The sequence below is a fragment of the Aotus nancymaae genome, unplaced genomic scaffold, assembly GCF_030222135.1.
Source record: "Aotus nancymaae isolate 86718 unplaced genomic scaffold, 86718_ANA_hifiasm-v0.15.2.pri h1tg000193l, whole genome shotgun sequence".
NCBI lineage: Eukaryota > Metazoa > Chordata > Mammalia > Primates > Aotidae > Aotus > Aotus nancymaae.
In genome coordinates this window covers 1,500,471-1,520,382 of record NW_026988608.1, presented here as the reverse complement: position 1 = coordinate 1,520,382, position 19,912 = coordinate 1,500,471, and the positions used below count along the sequence as shown (strand labels likewise).

The 19,912-nt window shown below is 56.4% G+C and overlaps 1 protein-coding gene across 1 annotated transcript in view; it reads left to right on the top strand.

The window, feature by feature from the left end:
- The window catches only part of JAKMIP3 (Janus kinase and microtubule interacting protein 3), a 104,565-nt gene that overhangs the window by 30,538 nt on the left and 54,115 nt on the right, over positions 1–19,912 (top strand). Inside the window, 1 exon segment of the mRNA XM_064371853.1 lies at positions 3,628–3,894. Coding sequence (XP_064227923.1) covers positions 3,760–3,894 — 135 coding nt within the window. The 5' untranslated portion in view covers positions 3,628–3,759.

The window sequence follows — 19,912 nt, the reverse complement described above, 5'->3', positions numbered from 1 at the left end:
GTGGATTTGAGCAGAGTCCATGGTGATGGTGGATTTGAGCAGAGTCCACAGTGCCTGGTGATGGTGGATTTGAGCAGAGTCCACGGTATCTGTGATGGTGGGATTGAACAGAGTCCATGGTGCCTGGTGATGGTGGGTTTGAGCAGAGTCCACGGTGAGGGTGGGTTTGAGCAGAGTCCACGGTGCCTGGTGATGGTGGGTTTGAGCAGAGTCCACAGTGCCTGGTGAGGGTGGGTTTGAGCAGAGCCCACGGTGCCTGGTGATGGTGGATTTGAGCAGAGTCCACGGTTATGGTGGATTTGAGCAGAGTCCACAGTGCCTGGTGATGGTGGGTTTAAGCAGAGTCCACGGTGTCTGGAGGGCTCATGTGCATGTGAGGTTCACGCTGTGTTGCTGTGATTCCCAGTGAAGGGACAGCTCTGGCCCAGCCCTCCTGTGACCCGATCGTGGTGGGGGGCTGGCGCAGTGCTGTCGGGGGTGTCTGCTCTTAGCTTGCGCCCGCCCTGACCCCTGTTTGCTCCTGCCCCAGGGCTGATCCAGGCTCCCCAGGGCAGATGTAGCCATGACCAGACTCTGCCCATTGGTGACAGAGCGAGGATCCCCCTCCCCCCCTGAAGTCTCCCTAAAACAAAATTAACTACTAAATGCTACAAACAGTGGGCTAATTAGAAATTAGCTCCTGGGATGGGTCTAGATGTTGACCATTTCATACTAGCAAGCAGGACCCTTTAAAATGGATTCTTTTGCAAAAACTGCTCCATCTACTTAAAATAGCGAAACCATGGGAACGACAGCTGTCTCAACAGCCACATTTTATGTTGCCTTTTCCTGAGACAGCAGATGGGAGGAGTTTCTCCCGCCGGCAGTGAGCGCTGCACAGAGCACCGCGTGGCGGCCAGCAGGGGGCAGCGGCGGCACGGGACTCCGTCCTGGAAGGGGAGGTGCCGCTGAAGGAGGCCGGAGCCCTCGTCTCTCCGGGCTGTCCATGAGGACTTGAATGAAGGTGGGAACGTGCTCTTGGAAGCAGGAAAGACGACCCCTGCTGGAGGTGGGACGTGGACCAGAGCGCTCACCTGTGGTGGAAGAGGACACGTACCCGAACCCTGGTGCACAGGATAGGACCCCGCCCTTCTCCAGTGGATTCTTCCCCTCCCTGGAGAGTCCCCTTCACGATTCCCCAGGGAGGAAAGCGGGAGGTGGGCCCTCACGTCTGGGGTGTGCAGGAGCCCACCCATCACTCATGCGGTTGGGGCCAGGAGCCGCTGAAAGTCATTTAAGCGTCAGCTGGTGTCTCTCCTTTTAGAGCAGCTTGTTATCTAAGAGCGAGCAAAGTACCTTTAGACTCTCCTGTCCCGTTTCCAGGAGTCCGTGTCCCTGAAGGTCCCGGCCGCCCGACGTCCTCTGAGTCTCCACCAGCAAAGCCAGCCAAGCCCCCGTCCTCCTCCTCCTCCTCAGGCCTCTCTTGTTCTCTTCTCCTGTGCATTCTTTTTGGGCCTTTCCCGAGTCCTGGGGTTTTGTCCTCGGGACAGAGCTGGCAAGCGGGGAGAGGCAGCGCCCACTGGGCCCTGTGAGCACCTTCCCCTTTGTAAACGAAGATGCCTCTGACGGCGTCCTCAGGGCGACCTGGTCACAGCCTCAGCCCTGTCTGGAGTGGCATGCCGAGGGCACCTTCCTCTCCCTGCACCCCACAACGGCTCCCACCTCTGCCGTATGCCCGAGCTGGTCCCTCCAGCTCCCCCACAACTACCTCACACGTGCAGAGCTGATCCTCCCCGACCAGGTGGAGGCCAGCAGACCTGCAGGGTAAGAGACGCCCAGCCTCTGCCCAGTTCTCCTTTCAGCCCCGCAGGCTCCTCTCAGTTCGCGGGTATCTGTGTTGCCCTCCCCATGAGCCCCCTTCTGTGAGGCCATCTTCACTCACCCCTGGAGGCCGGGCCCACCTGGCTGCCCCATGGCCCTGCCCCTGCCCGTCCTGCCACCTCCACTGGTCTCTGAACCCCATACCCACAAAGTTTGGCCTTCATCAAACTGCAAGGGTCCACGTGGTCCTGTGAGCGGATAAACAGACCGGAGACAGATGCAGAAGTATGGGGAGCCTGTGTTCACCCCGAGAGGAGATGCAGGGGCGGGGGCTGTGTTTGCGGGGAAAGCTCCCATGTGTGATCTGCCTGCTCGTCCCTTCCGTCCTGGCTGTAACAGGTGACAAGAGCAGAAGGTAAATAAGGGTAGGAGGAGAAGGTGCTTTTTTCCCTCTGTCAGGGGAAGCTGGTCACGGTGAGGATGGAAGGAGGCCCCAGGAGCAGGAGGGCCACAGAGGGACCCAACAGACCTGGTAGGAGCATTGGACAGCCAAGAGGAGTATCTGGGGGAGAGGAGCAGCAGCCTGAAGGAACGTCAGAGGGAGAGAGGAGCACCTGAGAGGAGAAGAGCAGCAGGAGGGGAGGAACACCTGGAGGAGAGTAGCTGGTGGGAGCATCTGAGGGAGAGGAACAGCTGGGGGAGGCACCTGGCAGCGTGGTAGGAAATTGTGAGGATCTCGCCAGCCTCGTCCAGTCACCTCTTCTGAGGCAGTGAGCATCTTCCATGGGATTGAACCTGGAGGACTTGCTGTGACCAGTGGAGATCACTGATTGCCTACACCAGGGTCCCCAGTGCCTGGCCACGGACCAGTGTCTGTCCGTGGCCCGTTAGAAGCTGGGCCGCACAGCGGGAGGCAGGCAGTTGGTGAGGGAGTGAAGCTTCATGTGTATTTACAGCCACTCCCCTTGATGGGACGCAGAGCCATCTCCAAAAACCAAAGGAAAAGAAAATCCATCTCCAGGAAACAGTAACTCCCATCCCCTCTCCTGCCAGCCCTGGCAGCTGCCGTTCTACCTCATTCCTGGGTTTGCCTCCTGTAGACCCTGAGTATGTCCAAGAAATCATATGGGATTTGTCCTCCTGTGACCGGCTCATTTCACACAGTCTAACGTCTTCGGGGTTCTCCTGCCGTAGTGTGTGTCCGAATCTCTGTCCTTGTTACAGCTGCATCGTGTTCTGTTCCATGGATATCCTGCGTTTCGTGCAGCCACTCGCCCGTCGATGGACGCGGGTTGCTTCCCCCGTGCGGCTGCCTGGGTTGTGCTGCTGTGCGCTGAGCGCTTGCGCTTCTGTCCCAGGCCCTGCTCTCAGTACTTCTGTGCATTTCCTGGGCGTGGCTTGCGGTCTCTGTGGCGCGGCCCGGGTCATGGGGTCCCCTCCACCGTCTGAGAGCTCGTGGTTTATACGCATTGTCGCCGTGGTGTGGCCTCACAGCCACATGCGGAATTCTGGGTTTGAAGCTGGGTGCCCACTCTCAGTCTCTGATTCCTAAGGGGAAAAGAATTCACACGTGCTGAGTGTTTACCACGCGCCGCGCGTAGAGATGTGTTCTTAGATACGGGCTCCCTGTTTGGGGGCACCGTATGGAGGGCAGATGGGCTCTGAGGTCTGCGACTGGTTCCCCGGCACGCCTAGGCCAGGTAGCGTCCTCAGTGCTGGGACGAGGGCAGGTGGGGGGGTCCGGGTGCCCCCACCCTGGCACACAACCCCTGAGCTCCAGGCCGAGGCTCCGGAGGGAGCTGCTCACGCGTGTGCTTCCCCCACCAGGTGAATGAGAAGATGTAGTGCAGCCACAGCCCTGGTGACACCTGCTGGGAGCTTGGTGTGGACACCCCAGCCCAGCCCAGCCCAGCTGGAGAGCCCTGCCCCTGGGCGTCCCCCCGGCCATCCAGCCTCACCATGTCCAAGAGGGGCATGGGCAGCCGGGCCAAGGGGGACAAGGCGGAGGCCCTGGCGGCGCTGCAGGCGGCCAACGAGGAGCTTCGAGCCAAGCTCACAGACATCCAGATCGAGCTGCAGCAGGAGAAGAGCAAGGTGGGCTCTCCCCAGACCCCCACCCCGAATGCCCCGCCCTCCCGCCTCCCCCAGGGCTAGGCTCTTCCTAAGCCAGGTGTAGCCAGGGCCCTGTGGAAACGCCCGCCCAGTCCTAGAGGCTGCTTGGAACAGGCCACTTGGCAGGGGTGGGGAGGGGGGCGGCAGGCCATGGGAGACTTGAGGGCCCCGTGGGCAGAGGTGCCATGGCGGCGGCAAACCACGGTGAGCTCAAAAATTATCCTCTGCTGCGTGGGGACGGCCCTCCCATCTGGGGCCACAGGGCCTTGGGGGTCTGCGTCCAGTGGCGCCATCCCCAGAAAGGACACTGACTTTCCCACTTCAGCGTCCGTAGTGGAACTGACTTGAAACTGAGTGGGTAAGGCTTTTGCATGGGAAGAAAGGAAAAAGGTGGGCTGTGGGCTTAGACTTGCGCCCGCTACCAAGCGTGGAGATGCAGGGACGCGCCCAGGGGAGGGAGAGGCCCAAGATGGCCCCTGGCTGGACCCCTAGCACTCTGGGTTCTTCCAGCCTCTGGAACGCTTGGGCTGTGCTGAGCTGTGCTGGCAGCCAAGAGGGGGTTGTGGGGTGGGGCTGACCAGAGCCAGACCAAGCCCAGAGTGGGCCACCCCTGACTGAGCCTCTTTCCACCTCTGGCATCACCTCTGCCCTCTCCTTTCCGTCTCCTGGTCCCCAGGAGCCATTAGGGAGTGTGCCCGGGCTCCTGGAAGGAGGAGGCAAAGGAGAGCATCTTGAGAGAAGGCAGCACCAGGAAGGGGCTGGGCATGAGGGCAGGTGCCTGCTGCAGGAACCGGGAGCAGCAGGAAGGGCCTGGGTCACTCGTGGATGGCGTCCCCGCTCCGGGCCCTAATGCTCTTCCTCCTGTGTCTTGCCCAGCAAAGACGTCTCTCTCGGGGACTGCGTGGTCTGGTGGTGGAGGGGAGTCGGGTTATTTGGGGCCAGTTGCTTAACCGACTTACTCACCCTCCTGTGATTCCACCTCCTTGTCATATTAAAAGAAGACGGTTTCCTGACATGCGCCGATCATGTGAAGTTGAGGTTTTGGTGCCCATGAGGAAAGTTGTATTAGAACATGAGTCATCCCAGCACGCTGCGGGGCAAGGCGGGAGGATCACTTGAGCCCAGGAATGTGAGACCAGCCTGGGCAGCATAACGAGACCTCAACTCTACAAACAAATGGGAACATTAGCCGAGTGCAGCGGCCTGCTCCCGTGGTCTCAGCTACTCAGGAGGCTGAGGCGAGATGACTGCTTGGGTCTGGGAGGTTGAGGCTGGCTCTAGTGCGCTGTGATCGTGCCACGGCACTCTAGCCTGGCAGAGCAAGACCCTGTCTCTAAAAAAATAAAAATGATTAAACTACAGCTGCACTGCTCATTTACATTATTGTCCTTCGAGTTTACCCACAAAACCTAAAATATTTACCACGGGGCCCCGTCCCCACCACCCCCGTCCTGGGGCGAGTTCCCTCCTCTGTGGGATGGAGATGAACACAGCGCACGCTGCCTGTGGCCTGGAGGAGGGGTGCTCCCGAGGCTGCCTGTGGCCTGGAGGAGGGGTGCTCCCGAGGCTGCCTGTGGCCTGGAGGAGGGGTGCTCCCGAGGCTGCCTGTGGCCTGGAGGAGGGGGTGCTCCCGAGGCTGCCTGTGGCCTGGAGGAGGGGGTGCTCCCGAGGCTGCCTGTGGCCTGGAGGAGGGGTGCTCCCGAGGCTGCCTGTGGCCTGGAGGAGGGGTGCTCCCGAGGCTGCCTGTGGCCTGGAGGAGGGGTGCTCCCGAGGCTCCCAGGTACAGCTGGGGGAGAGTCTCGCTCCTCGGACACCAGAAGGCTGAGGGCATGGGGACACGCTCAGAAAATGTGCGTCCAGCACTTGCTCTGTGCCAGGCATCCATAAATCGCAAACAGCAATGCCCAGAGGCCGAGACTTGCTGCAGGAGCACAGGGTCGGGTGTGAATGACCCCCTGAAAATGGGGAGTTTCCCCACATGGAGTCATCAGGCTGCCTGGCAAGGCAAGGATGTGATGTTGTCCTCCCTGCTGATAGGGGAGGAGATGGCTTGTCCAGAGCCCAGTGAGAATGAAGCTCTTTGTTTTATTGAGTAAAAATACAACAATTGTATTTTTTTTTTTTTTTTTTGAGACAGAGTCTCACTCTGTTACCCAGTCTGGAGTGCAGTGGAGCGATCTCAGCTCACTACAGCCTCGACCTCCTGGGCTCAAGCGGTCCTCCCACCTCAGCCCCCCAGGTAGCTGAGACCGCAGGTGTGTACCACCATGCCTGGCTTTTTTTTTTTTTTTTACTTTTTTATAGAGACTGAGTCTCGCCACGTTGCCCAAGCTGGTCTCAAACTCCTGGACTCAAGTCATCTTCCTGCCTCAACCTCCCAACATGCTGGGATTACATGTCTTAGCCATTGCACCCGGCCAATAAGTATCTTCTTGACATAAAGACCGCCTTGCAGACATCCCCAGGTTGAGTCCCGGGTTCTCTGTCCACCCAGTTATGGCCGCATCGTGTAAGTTTATGTGCAGTTTTGCCAAAACACATCCATCTGCGACACTGAGGGACACACGCTCCTTGACGGGCAAGAGGCCGGGCTCTTGGCATTCCAAGTGCCGGCAGGGGCTCCGGGGCCAGCGTCTGAGGGTGGAAACCCAGACCGCTGGGCACCTTACAGGGCTGTTTAGTTGTGCCCGGAGGAGGATGCACCCTCCTGGCACAACGTGCAGAAGGCACCAGAGGAAAGAAACAGAGAGGAAGCCTGTTTACCCTGGACGTCCTCGCCAGAGTGTTCACGTTACGGTGTCTTGAACAAGCGATCTGAGCCCCGCCTCATCAAGCGTAACTGACAGCATGCTGGACGCACAGGCAGCCACTCCCTTTTGCCGAATGACCACGGCGCCTCTCGGAGTCAGATCCACGTGGAGCCACGCAGCTGGCACGGGCTCGTCCGTGTTATTCACGTGCCCCACCGTGCTGGGCCTGTCGACGGCATTCAGGCTGCTTCTGCTCTGGGCTGGTACTGCCACCCTGTGCGTGGGTCTTGGACCACATGCGAAAGAATTCCTGTAGGAGAAGTTCTTACAAGCCGAGTCGGTGGGCCAGAGCATGTCTGCGTTTGCAGTTTGACGGTGACGTCCCCAGGGCCCATGGAGAACAGAGAGGGCCCTTCAGGGAGGTCCAGCTGGCTCCCAAGGGCTGCTCCAGGAGCCGGGCCGGGAAGAGTCCTCACTGCCGGCTCACGCTGGTGAAGATGCTGTCTGCTCTGGGACCACCAGGGTTCAGGATCATGGCTTGGCTCTGCTTCCCGCAGACCTCATTATTTGGGTTTAGCCAAGGACTCAGAAATATTCTCATCTCTGCCAAGGGGACTTTCTAAGCTGGGGTTTTCACACCTCGCTGTGCAGCAGAGCCCCGACCTTGGTCCTGCTGGAGCAGAAGCTGCTGAGACAGGCGGGGAGGTGTTGAACCTGCCCAGGGCCACTCAGCATCTGGCATCGGGGAGCCACCCTCCCTCTCCCATCCCCCTCTCTCTCCCACCTCCCTCCCTCTCCCAGCCCTTTCATCCTGCCAGTCCCAGGGAACACTGGCTTTCCCACATTAAAGGAGCTTTCAGGCGATGCAGAAAATAATTACTCTTTGTCTTCTCAAATTCCAGGGACTGCTGCTAACTGAAGCAAGGGCTGGAGGGGAAAAGGCGGTGGGACAGAGACGGGGCCTTGGACAGGAGAGACTCCCTGGGCCACCAAGACCCCCGGGCATCCTCTGACCCTGCCCCCATCTCATTAACTTGTCCTTCCTCCAGCTTCTAATCTGTCCCTCCCCGCCTCCTTCGCCCACCCCTCCCGCCTCCTTAGCCCACCCCCTCCCGCCTCCTTCGCCCACCCCCTCCCTGCCTCATTCACTGTTCTCCTTCTGGTCCTGTCTCCCACTGGCGCCTCCAAGCCAAACCTGGACCTTCCCAGCCAAGCATCATTGAAAGCATTCAAGCCTGGGCACGGTGGTTCGTACCTGTAATCCCAGCTCTTTGCAAGGCTGAGGTGGGAGAATCACTCAAGCCCAGGAGTTCAAGACCAGCCTGGGCATCATGGTGAAACCTGGTCTCCACACACAAAACAAATTAACTGGGCATGGTGGCACTCACTTGTAGTCCCAGCTACTCAGGCTGAGGTGGGAGGATGGCTCGAGCCCAGGAGGTCGAGGCTGCAGTGAGCTGTGATTGTGCCACTGCATTCCAGCCTGGGTGACAGAGTAAGAGTGTCTCAAAATACAATTTTTTAAATTAAAAACATTTGCGGTTAAAAAAAAATTGTGTGCACACATGTGTGCATACAGAAAAGCATATGGCAGACAGGCAGATAGCCACCACCTACAGTAAGAAATGACTGCATTTGGGTTCAAATAGAAGCAAACTAGAAGCTCCGCCCAGCTGCCTGCCCGGGTTCCCGCGCCCTCCGAGAGGGCTGAATGCCCCGTGCCCCGGCGTCTTCCAGGCCTGAGGACGACAGCAAGGGTCTCACAGATGGTACAAGGACTTCAGCTCACGGCCCCTGAGAATCCTGAGGACCCTGGCGCTCCTGCCTGTTTTCCTCCGGCTCGCACGTGGGCGTTCCCCTCTCCCTGCTCCATTCTATGGATGGAATATCCCATCTGAGTTGACTTTGAGTTTTCCTGAGCAGGGAAGCGCTTGAGGCTGTAGCTTCGGCGTGGTTAGAAACAGGACCACGGGAATCCAGCAGAGGCCCCTGGGCTCTCCCAGCTCCGCAGCTCACACGGCGTCTTGACCTCTACCACAAAAATGTGGGGATCCTTGATCTGCAAAACACTTGCGTAAGTCACAGCCAAGTAGGGAAGAGAAAACAGGAATTCACTCATTCCGATTGCCAGCATCAGAGCTTCTGCAGGCGTTACTGTGTCCACGCTAAAAGTAATATCATTATGGCAACCCCAGGACAGGTGTCTAACTAGACCTTCAGCTATGGAACCGGAGCCTCTCGTCTGATTTCCAGCAGATCCAGATGCCTCGGAAGCAACCATGGAAGGGGGTCCAGTTCTGGACCTCGAGAGGGAAATCAATGGCCGGCCAGAGGAGCCCTTCCCAGGCAGACTGACCCTGCTCCATCAACCTCTGGCAGCCTGGAGGGCCGGGCAGCCCCTGAGCCAGTCTGGAATCCGGCCGTGCCCTGGAAGCTCCTACAGCCCACTGGTGGCCAAGGCGGCACCTGGCAGCTGCACCAGCTCAGGCTTGGGCAAGTGCTTCCGGCTGCTGGTGCCTCCAGCAGGGTATGAGCCTTCACAACTCCCAAGGCCGGATCCAGACCTGGGTCCACCCATAGCTGGGCCCAGCCTGCTGTGCAGTTTCCCTGTGGTGATGGGAAGACGTGCTGTCACGTGGTGATTAAATCCATTTACACTGAACAACTGAGCAGGGGGAGCTGCTTGTTTCTCTGTCGTGGTCCCAGGCTGCCGGGCACTGGGGAGCTCATCTCTTTATCAGGAATTCTCAGCACATCAGAGTTCTGCAACTGCGTCACCACAGTTTGCAGGTTGTGATTTTCAGGGCAAAGAAGGTCCCTGTGAGTTCTGGAAAAAGCATTTGGATTTCAGACCGATGGTTAATCGATCGCCGAGGAAGAATTGAGCGGAATGAGATTTGACAAGTCAAGAATAAAATGATTTGAATAAAAGCGGACACTTCTGCAGGTGCCAGCCCTCTGTGGGGAGAGAGAGCTGGGACCGTTCCCATGGAGAAGACCCCCCACAAAGGGGAGGGGCTCACAGGGAGGGCTCCCGTGGGAGCCGCGTGGGCGTGAACTCAGCCTTGTCTGGAGGCAGGTACAGCATGGGCTCCTGTAAAGCAGGGAAGAGGCATGCGTGTCGGGGGTGTAAGTCACCATGTTTTTGTTGTGGACACGGAGGCTCCAGCTCTGGCCTGGGCACAGCAGGGCCCTCCTGCCTGTTCCAGGGTCTGGCTGCTGCCTGCCTCCTGCAGGTTGAGCCCTGACTCTCAGAACTGTGTGCTGGGTGAGGAACCAGGGCAGGGAGCAGGGAAATCTCACACCCACAGCAGTCGCACCTTTAGGAGATACCTGGAAAGTCCTGCGCGATGCTGGCTCTAACTGAGGACCTGCCTGGAGGTGGGAGACCCATGGAAGCCCCGGCCTCTTGCCCCCACAAAAAACGTGTCCTGGACAGCTATGCCCCCATGGACCTGTGGAGGGAGGCGGCAATGACAGGGACAGGGGCCGAGGCAAGGGGTGGCGGAGGCAGCAGACGTGGTGGGTGGTGCTGGGGTCACTGCTGAGGAAGGGGCCTTGGAGCAGAGACCCCCATGAGCACAGGGAGGTCCCAGGGTGGGGATGGCTCCAGGTGGGGCTAGAGCCCAGGTGAATGGGGACAGGTGTGACCTGGAGTGTCAGGAGGGCCAGGCAGGTGCAGCCCTCATGGGGAGGGTGCAGGAGAGGTCAGCAGAGGTGGCCACGGACCCCAGGGGCCGCAGCAGGGGGGTGGGAGGGAGCCTAGTAACCTATGGTCTGCATGGGGACACTGGAGGGAGAAAGGGGGTTGCTGATCACTCTGCTGGAACAGCGAGCAAAGCTGGCCTTCCCTGGCTGTTGGGCGTCCCACCGTGGTGGGGCAGGGAGCTTGGGCCACACTCCAGGCCTGGCCAGCAGCCTCCCGGAGCCTTAAAGCTGGACGTGATGTGATTCTATTTGGATATTATAAATGTCTTTATGTATTTAAAATATTTTGATGTTTTAAATATACCCTCTTGCTGCTGTGGGAGGGGCTGAGGGGAGCAGAGAACCATGAGAGGCAGCTGCTCAGAGGTCTGTGCCATGGCTGAGGGTGGCAGCCGTGGAGGGGAATGGGACAGAGGCGCCAGCATGTGTGGGCAGGCATCAGGTGGAGCGTGCGGGTGGACGGTGCAGGGATGCTCTGGGCTTGGGCCTGAGGCCCGGTGGCCGGGCTGCCCTTTGCTGAGGTGGCGTCTGGGCGAGGATGATGGGCACTGGGCACCAGAGGACATCAAGGACTCTACATGGGACAGGCCACCCTGGAGCCTCACAGCGACGCCCAGGTGGGGGCGGGTGCCCGCTCTCCCTCAGGGTGCATGGGCCTCAGGTGTGGGAGTGGAGGTCTCTGGGTGGTGGGTGATGCTGCCCGGAGGACAGGGCAGGGCGAGACAGGGCTGGGACCAGCCCTGGGCACTCAGGGCAGTTGGGAAGCCCCGAGAGGGCCGTGCTCTTCTCCTTCACCTGCCTCACGCTTGCTTCCAGAACATTCTATCTCATTAGGTTTTAAGAAGGATCTTTTTTCCTGGCTCCTTATTTTGTTCGATTGTATTCCTCAGTGTTTTTGTCTAGAAGGCCCCCGTGGCTCTGCTTCACAGAGATTTACATGAATGTTTTGCATTTAAAAGAGGTCTCCTGCCTTCCCCTGGGGACTGTCTGCTCATTACTGTGGGAACCTGAGTGTTCTGTGCCTGTAGGAGTGGGGAAATCGTTTCCTAAAAGAGTCTGGGATCCGACAGCCACACGTCTCCCTGGAGAGGGCAGCGCTGCGCCTCCCCTCGGACAGCGGCTCACACGGTGGACGCGTCTGACGCCCCGGCTGCCACTTCCTGGTCAGCCTCCTGCTGCCTGGCTGCAAAGCCCCTGTCCTCGCTCCCTCCCTCTTTCCCTTCTGCCCCGTTCGGCTGTCCCATTCTTTCCTACTCTTCAGAAAAAACCAGGTCTCACCCGGGAGCATGCACAATTAGGGTTTGAAAGACCGTGACCTTCCCACTTTCTAGAGCACGACTTACTGAAACGTACAGGAAATACACCTACCTGGTGACCAGGACGCTGCACATACCTGGTCTGAAAGCAGTTGTCACCTCGGTTCAGGGCTCACTGATCACTCTTGACCTGCTTTAGGGAATTTGACTTGTACCTCCCAGGATTCTGTCTCAAAGCCCTGAGGTGGATGACCTGTGAGTGGCCGAAAGCATTAGCAATATTGTTTAAGGACGCGCAAGTCAATACAAAGCCGAATGCACCCAGTTGCTTCTACACACGCAGGTCCCTGGGGTTGCTGATTGGATGCTGATGGGAGAAGTTCTGCCCTCAGAAGCCCCCGGAAGCCCCTCTGCAGGGGATGCGGCCGCCAGTTCCAGGTCCTGAGATGTTGCGAGGCTTCTGTGGCAGCAATTCTGATACACAAGGGTGCTGTGGGTCTTCTCTCTGCTAATGATACGGAACAAAGCTACCTGGCAGACTGCCCTGCAGCCAGTAGTATCTCAGGGAGGAAGGACGTTTGCTAATAGGGAACTCCTCATCCTCTGGCTAAGAGAAACCTGGGAAAGAAGCAGCAGGGCTTTGTGGTGCGTTCCTGTTAAGGAAAAGTGTTGCCTGTACCCAGGTCACAGAGACACGTTCCCATGTTTTCTTCTAGAAGATGTGATGTTTTGCCCTTCAGTTTTATATCAGAAACCCACCTGGGATTGATCCTGGCACAGGATGTGAGTGGGGCATGAATGTGGATATGAGATGGACCTGGCACCATTTACATAAACAGGCTTTACCTTGCACTGCAGTTTCACTTACAATAAATCCGTGGTCGCGTGTTTGAGCCTGTGTCACAGACAACGTCACTGGCCAGTCCTCCGCCCCTCCCAGGAGGACGCCCATGCTGTGCGACTTTGCAGAGCTTTGCTTTGTTCTGGCCAGTGCAGTGTGACCCAGGCCAGGCCGGAGCCCAGCCCTCTGCATCCCCTGCTTACTCCTCCACCTCTGTCATCTCCTGGAGGAGGCTATGTCTAGACTAGCAGCCAGTCTCAGGAAAAGTGCCACGTGTTACCCACTGAGCCCAACCTGGCCACGTGACTCCAGCTGACCTCTAGACTCATGAGAAAAAAATGGATGGTGGTTGCTTCTGTGTAGTGTGGCAAACGTTTACTCATTATTGTTGAGACAGGGTCTCACTCTGTCACCCAGGCTAGAGTGTAGTGGTGATCACAGCTCACTGCAGCCTCTACCCCCGGCTCAAGCAATCCTTCCACTTCATCCTCCCGAGTAGCCGGGACTACAGGCATGCACCACCACACCCGGCTAATTTTTAGATTTATTTTTTGTACAGACAGGGTCTCGCTGTGTTGCCCAGGCTGGTGTTGAACTCCTCATGCCATCCTCCTGCCTCTGCCTCCCGAAGTGCTGGGATTACAGGATGAGGCACGGTGCCCGGACAGCAGAAGCTGACTGTTGGTGGCAGTCGCTTCCCGACAGAGGCTGCTTTGGGTTCTCTTCCGCCTTGGTTCTTTGCATTTCCATCTACATTTTATAATCCATTTGGAGATGTGCATTTTTTGGTAAAAGCTTCTATACATTGAATTGCACTGAATCTATAGATCAATTTGGGGAAAATAAACATGTTTATAATATTGAGTCTTTGCGTCGACGTCTATGATATATTCTGTTTATTTAAACGCGTTTAAATTTCTGTCAGTAGCACTTGGTAGTTTTCAGCATAGAGGTCTTGGGCGTGTTTTCTAGCACATATTCATAGATGGCACTTTTGATATTTTCATTCCTAATTATTTGCTGATGATTTATAGAAATGCAGTGTTTAAAAAAATATTTGAATTGAGCGTTCCTCAATGTATTCATTTCTTTTTTCAACCAAATCTAATGAATACATATTTTTCCAGGATGTGGGCAAAGCGTGGTGAGTGGCTGCCGAGATCCGGGCCAGGGTGGACTGTGCATGAAGTGTTAGCTGGTGTGGCTCCGATTCCATAATCACTTCCCCGAGCTGCCAAACGCCCATCTGTTCAAATTAGCACTGAGCACGGTCATGCTCCACAGCTCTGGAATCAGCTCCAGCACTGGCGGGCACTGCGGTCACGGCTGGAAATCACCTGGTGGGTCATGGCTAGAGGTCACCCTGGCGGTCACCACAATCATGGCTAGAGGTCACCCTGGTGTTCACTGTGATCACGCTGGAGGTCACCCTGGTGGGTCACTGTGATCACAGCTGGAGGTCACCCTGGTGGGTCACTGTGATCATGGCTGGAGGTCACCCTAGCGGGTCACTGTGATCATGGCTAGAGGTCATCCTGGTGAGTCACTGCAGTCATGGCTGGAGGTCACCCTGGCAGGTCGGTCACTGATCACGGCTGGAGGTCACCCTGGTGGGTCACTGTGATCATGGCTAGAGGTCACCCTGGTGGTCACCGCAGTCATGGCTAGAAGTCACCCTGGCAGGTCGGTCACTGATCACGGCTCGAGGTCACCCTGGCGGGTCGGTCACTGTCATGGCTGGAGGTCACCCTGGAGGGTCGCTGCGATCACTGTTAGGGGTCATGCTGCTGGTACACTTCTGTGATCAGAGGGGCACTCTGGGCCCCTGCTCCTGATAGACTGAGAATCCACCAGCAGCCCAGAGGAGGCCTCTGCACAGCTGCTTGTCAGCCCAGCTGCGCTCATCTGGGCCCTTCTAGGTGCCACAGCCTTGGTCTTGCACTCTAGTTTTCTGCATTCTCCTGGAGTGACCTCAGGAAATTACGACTGGTTTAAAACAGAGATGCTGACTTGTGTGTGACTCGGTGCCAGCGGGACAGGCCTGGCAGAGGAGGTCGGTGTGTGCCCTTCAGCGCTTGTCAGTCGCGTACAGGAAGTCGTCCTTAAGTAGTTGTCTCCAAAGAGGACCCACAGTTCTAAGCAGTTGTTGGAGGTTAGCGGAAGATAGTTTCTCTGGAAATAAGACTGTAGAGAAAAATGTCGTTTCTGGTGGAAACGTGGCTTGACTAAGTTACTCATGAAAAAAAGTGAAAGGACCTTTGTCCATTTCATTTAAGATTCTGTCAACCCTGGAGCAGTCCTGAGAGCTCAGCAGTCCTCTGGCTCCCACTGGAGCCGTGAACGTGTGGCCGCATCATAAATGAGTATGGCCGTGTCCAGCCGTCAGCGGGCATTGGGCAGCTCCAAGGAGCAGGAGAGCAAAGCCCATGGTAGCACAGCCGGGCCACGGCAGGCAAGGGGTCCCGGCACTGAGGTCCGAATGCAGGACCCCCACAGTGTGTCCTCCGCCAACCCCAGACAGGGCCCTTGCTGGGCTATTTTGTTGCTTATTAGAAGAAGTGCCTTTTCTCTGCAGTTTAAAACAGTAACAACACAATCTCAATTCCTGGGATGTATCTTTGATTTAGATGCCAGTAATTCTCAATGAAACCTTTCAGTGAGTTGCGGATTCGAGGGTGACCTCGGGTTTGCCTGAATGGTGCCTGCTGCCTGAGTGTCCTGCAGGACTTCTCACTCGGGTGAGGCCTGGTCAAGTCTGTGTCGTGGCCACCTGTCCTGGGAGCGTCGGCTTCGTGCCAGTCTGTGCTGGTCATTGGATCTCACCTGAACGAGCGGGGCGTGGTCCATCCTTGTGGCATCCAGGTCTGACCTGAGGGTTGAAGCCAATCTTGACCCCGGGAGGGAGCACAGTGGGGCCTGTCACTGCTGAAACGCCAGTCTGCAGGTGACGTGGGTGCCCTCATTTCTTTCCTTTTCTTTTTTTTTTTGAGAAGGAGTCTTGCTCTGTCACCCAGGCTGGAGTGCAATGGTGCAATCTCGGCTCACTGCAACCTCTGCCTCCCGGGTTCAAGTGATTCTCCTGTCTCAGCCTCCCAAGTAGCTTGGACTACAGGCATGTGCCACCACACCCTGCTAATTTTTTGTATTTTTAGTAGAAACAGGTTTCACCATGTTAGGCGGGATGGTCTCTATCTCCTGACCTCGAGATCTGCCTTCTTCGGCCTCCCAAAGTGCTGGGATTACAGGCATGACCCACCACACCCAGCTGGGTGACCTTGTTTCTAGGCATAGGACAGAGCCATCTGGGGTGGCCAGGCTGGGCCAGGCCGGCTGCACTGGGCCCTGTCCACTGGAAAGGGTGGCCTTGGGGCCTGGCCAGTGTCCACGCTCCAGCTCTTGTCCACCCTTCAGGGTCTGTTCTGATGCTGTCTGGACTCTACCCTGAAGGGTGGCCAGGCCCATGGGTGAGGGGAGGGCAGGGGCATCCGTTAGAAACACACACAGACACCTGATGTCCCATAGATGAGGGTGGCATTGGTTTTGAGTTGGCGGAAAAGCATGTTGGGCCTCACAAAGTGTGACCCGATCTGGGCAGATGTGAGGGGAAGGAGGTGTCGCCCTCCACTGTTTCAGAAGCAGAGTTAGTGGATGTTTCAGAAACAACTTTTGTCCCGTTCACATATGTCAGAGCCCCACAGTAGCCTAAACCACAAGGTTGCCAAGCCCCATTATGTGTGTGCACACACCTCTGCATGTGTGTGTGTGTGCATGTATGTGGGGGCATGTATGTGTGTGCATGTGTCTGCCTGTGTCCGTGTGTGTGGGCATGTGTGTATGTGAGTGTATGTGTGTGTGTGAGGGCATGTGTGTGGTGTGTGCCTCTGTGTGGTGTGTGTGTGTGTGTGGTGTGTGGGGGCATGTGTGTGGTGTGTGCCTGCATGTGTGGTGTGTGCCTGCATGTGTGTGGTGTGTGTGTGTAGTGTGTGCCTGTGTGTGGGCCTGCATGTGTCATGTGTGCCTGCGTGTGTTGTGTGCCTGCGTGTGTCCTGTGTGCCTGTGTGTGGTGTGTGCCTGCATGTGTCCTGTGTGCCTGCATGTGTGTTGTGTGCCTGCGTGTGTGGTGTGTGCCTGTGTGTCCTGTGTGCCTGCATGTGTGCCTGCGTGTGTGTCTGTGTGTACCAGCGTGTGTAGTGTGTGCCTGCATGTGTCTGTGTGTGCCTGCATGTCTGTGTGTACCAGTGTGTGTGTGGTGTGTGCCTGCATGTGTCTGTGTGCCTGCGTGTGTGGTGTGTGCCTGCGTGTGTCTGTGTGTGCCTGCATGTGTCTGTGTGTACCAGTGTGTGTGGTATGTGCCTGCGTGTGTGGCATGTGCCTGTGTGTGTGTGGTGTGAGGTCCTGTGGTTCCTGCGAGGATCCTGCTTGTATTCTAAGCACGCCTGTGGGTCCCTTGGGGGCTGAAGCATTGAGCTTTCTGCTCCACAGAACCCCTCTTCTGTGGGGAAGGGATCATGGTACAGCTTGGGGAGGTGGGTTGGAAGAGGACACGGCCCTGGGCAGGAGAGCAGGTGGCAGGCTTGGGAGGCACCCACAGTGGGAGCTGACAGGTTTGCTGACAGTTGGGGGTGGGATGTTGGGAAGGATGGGAGCCAGAGCAGCAGCTCTGGCTGAGAGGGGCGGTTTCCCAGGAGCGGGGCTGTGGTGGAGACCTCTGCTGGGACAGATGAGACGTGAGATGCCCCTTGCATGGCTGCATTCCTCAGGTCCTGGCAGGAAGCAGATGATGCCCAGGGCATGGCTGAGGGGTCACCCAGGGGCTGTTTCTTGAAGTAGGCAGGGGCGGTGGGAGAGCCAGGGCCAGTGGGGGCACAGCTGACTTCATCCTGCTTCTGTAGGGATGAGGGGGGTGTCTGTTAGGAGAGATGGGGCATGGAGAGCAGGGCCACCTCCCACGGAAGTGAGGATTGCAGACGGAGCTCCTGGGCCTAGCAGTGGGTGTCCATGTGGTCATAGTCCCCGTGTCCTGCTGGGGCCACCCACCGGACCCAAGAGGAGCCAGAGAGTGGGGGTCCTGGAGAGGCAGCTTCACAGGCTAGCCCCTGGCACACAGGACACAGGACCCTCACAGTCACCATTGTAAGGTTTGTTCTCGCTGAGTTTAAAAGGAAAGAAACTGAGGCCAGTACGAAAAAATACAACGCGAAGGAATTTATTCAGGCTCCCGGGTGAGGTTCTGCGGTCTGACAGGAGGGGTCAGAGAAGTCACACAGACTCCTCTTCGACATGGGTTTTTATAGGGAGTGAAACAGCTCGATTGGTTGTGGGAGAGCAGGACTGCTATTGGGTAAGTTACAAGCCTTTACCTAGGACTTGACTTGTTGTTGGCTGGAATTACTCAGCTGCTATTGGTTCTTAAGACTCGGCTGCTATTGGTTGTTAAGACTCGGCTGCTATTGGTTGTTAAGGCTTGACTGCTATTGGTTAAGAGGCTGAGGTTACAAGACCTCGTTTGCATACTGGGCTCTTTAAGGGAAGGCCAGGCTGTGCAAGCATGGGAGAAGGGAACATGCCTGAGCTTGCCTGAGCTCGTCCGGGCTCATCCGGGCTTGTCCAAGCTTTTGGAAAAGAAGGAGGGGGGGTGTGCGTCCAAGCTCCCAGTGAGGCAACCAGCCTTACATTCTGACCTTTTGATGATAGAGGGCGCCGCTCTTTCTGGCTACTTCCTGCTGAATAGGGGCGAAGTAAGGGGGACAGGTCAGTTGGCTGGTGCCTCGACTGAGAGTCGGACGAAGGGATGAAGCAGCATTTGGTTAACAGCCACTCGTCCAATTTCTCACATATGAGCTTGTAGGAACCTGAGAAGAAAAGGGGCCATTAGTAACAGTAAATGGATTAAGATGATAGGAGTGATGATGGGGGTTAGCCAGGTAAGGATGGGATGCCACCAGCTTAGGGACAAAACTCCTGTATTTTGCTTTTTACGGAGGTCTTCCTGGAGGTGGTGGAGAGTGTTATTCTCCTCTACTAGGCCTGATTCGTTGATGTAATAGCAGCATCCTTCCTGGAGAAATATACAAATACCTCCTTTTTCTGCTGTTAGTAGGTCAAGGGCCTGTCAATTTTGGAGAGTTACCTGGACTAGCAACGTGATTTGTCACTGGAGGGAGGCCAGAGAGGCTGCTGATGCTTCAACGGCCACACGGAGCTTGTCTTCCAGTTGGGTGGCTGACGTGACACTGTACCTTAGGGCACCGCTCCCGAGTCCAGCTGCTGCTAGAGAGGATGCTAGAGAGAGACCAGCGACTATTGGGAGGAAGACTGCTCATTTGTTTCGGCGAACAGGGGAGGCGTAGGTGTAAGAAGGGGTAGAAACTCGGCTTGTCCATATGCCTTTAACTGTGGGACTAGAGTAAGAGGTACACAGGGGGAGGGAAGGGAGGCATTTATAACCTTGGTTAAGGTTCCATTACACCAAAAGTATCCTCCCGGAGGTGCATAGTGGGTGGATCTTACTTTTACAGTCATGTTGCAGCTGGAGCTGTCAGTCGTTCCATAGCAGAGAGAAAGATCTTGGGAGTGTGCCTTGAACAGTGGGATCCCTGTTAGGAGGGTGTCAGGTCCCGTAGGTGATTGAGACAGGTTGAACCCAGTCCAGAGGGGAACTGCGGCTAAGGGGGGTTTGTTAAGGGAGGCACATAAAAGCAAATAGTGAAGTTTATGGCTTTGATTAGCGTTAGCCGAGAGAAAGGCTGGGGACTGTTGCCCCTTCATTATCACCCTTATCATCACCACTGTCATTGCTACAACCTTTATCATCACCACCTTCAGCATCGTCACCTTTACCATCCTCACCATCACCATAACCTTCATTATGATCATCACTTTCACCATCACCTTCATCATCACCTTCATTATACCTTCATCATCATTACCATCAGCAGCAGCATCTTAATTACCTTCATTACCACCACCATTATAAACAGTCACCTTCATCTCGAGGGCCTGAGTTGGTTAGTTAAGGTGGCCTCATTCTGTAGGTACATTGGGGGCGACATGCCTCGAGGGTGGCTGAATCTGTGACTACTGCATAGGCTGCTTTTCGTCGCCCCTCGGCTGGCACTATTGAACTCCTATTTACGAAAAGGCAAGGTCTGGGCTAGAGAGAGGAAGATTAGACAGGCCCTCCCAAGGTGTAACAAATGTATCTATTAGTTTAGGACAGGAATGGGCGGGGGAGGGGGAATGGGATGGAAGAGGAAACAAAGTAGCCAAGTTGAGCAGAGAGGTGGGATGAAAGCTGACTGAAGGATTTTTAAAGAGAAAGTAAGACTCAGAGTGTAGAGGGATGGTAAAGAAGGCATTTTTTTCTTTTCTTTATGGAAAGCCCTAGTTTGGGTAGGTTTTGGGCTAGGCATCCTAATGGCGACTTGGGGTCTAAGCGGGACTTC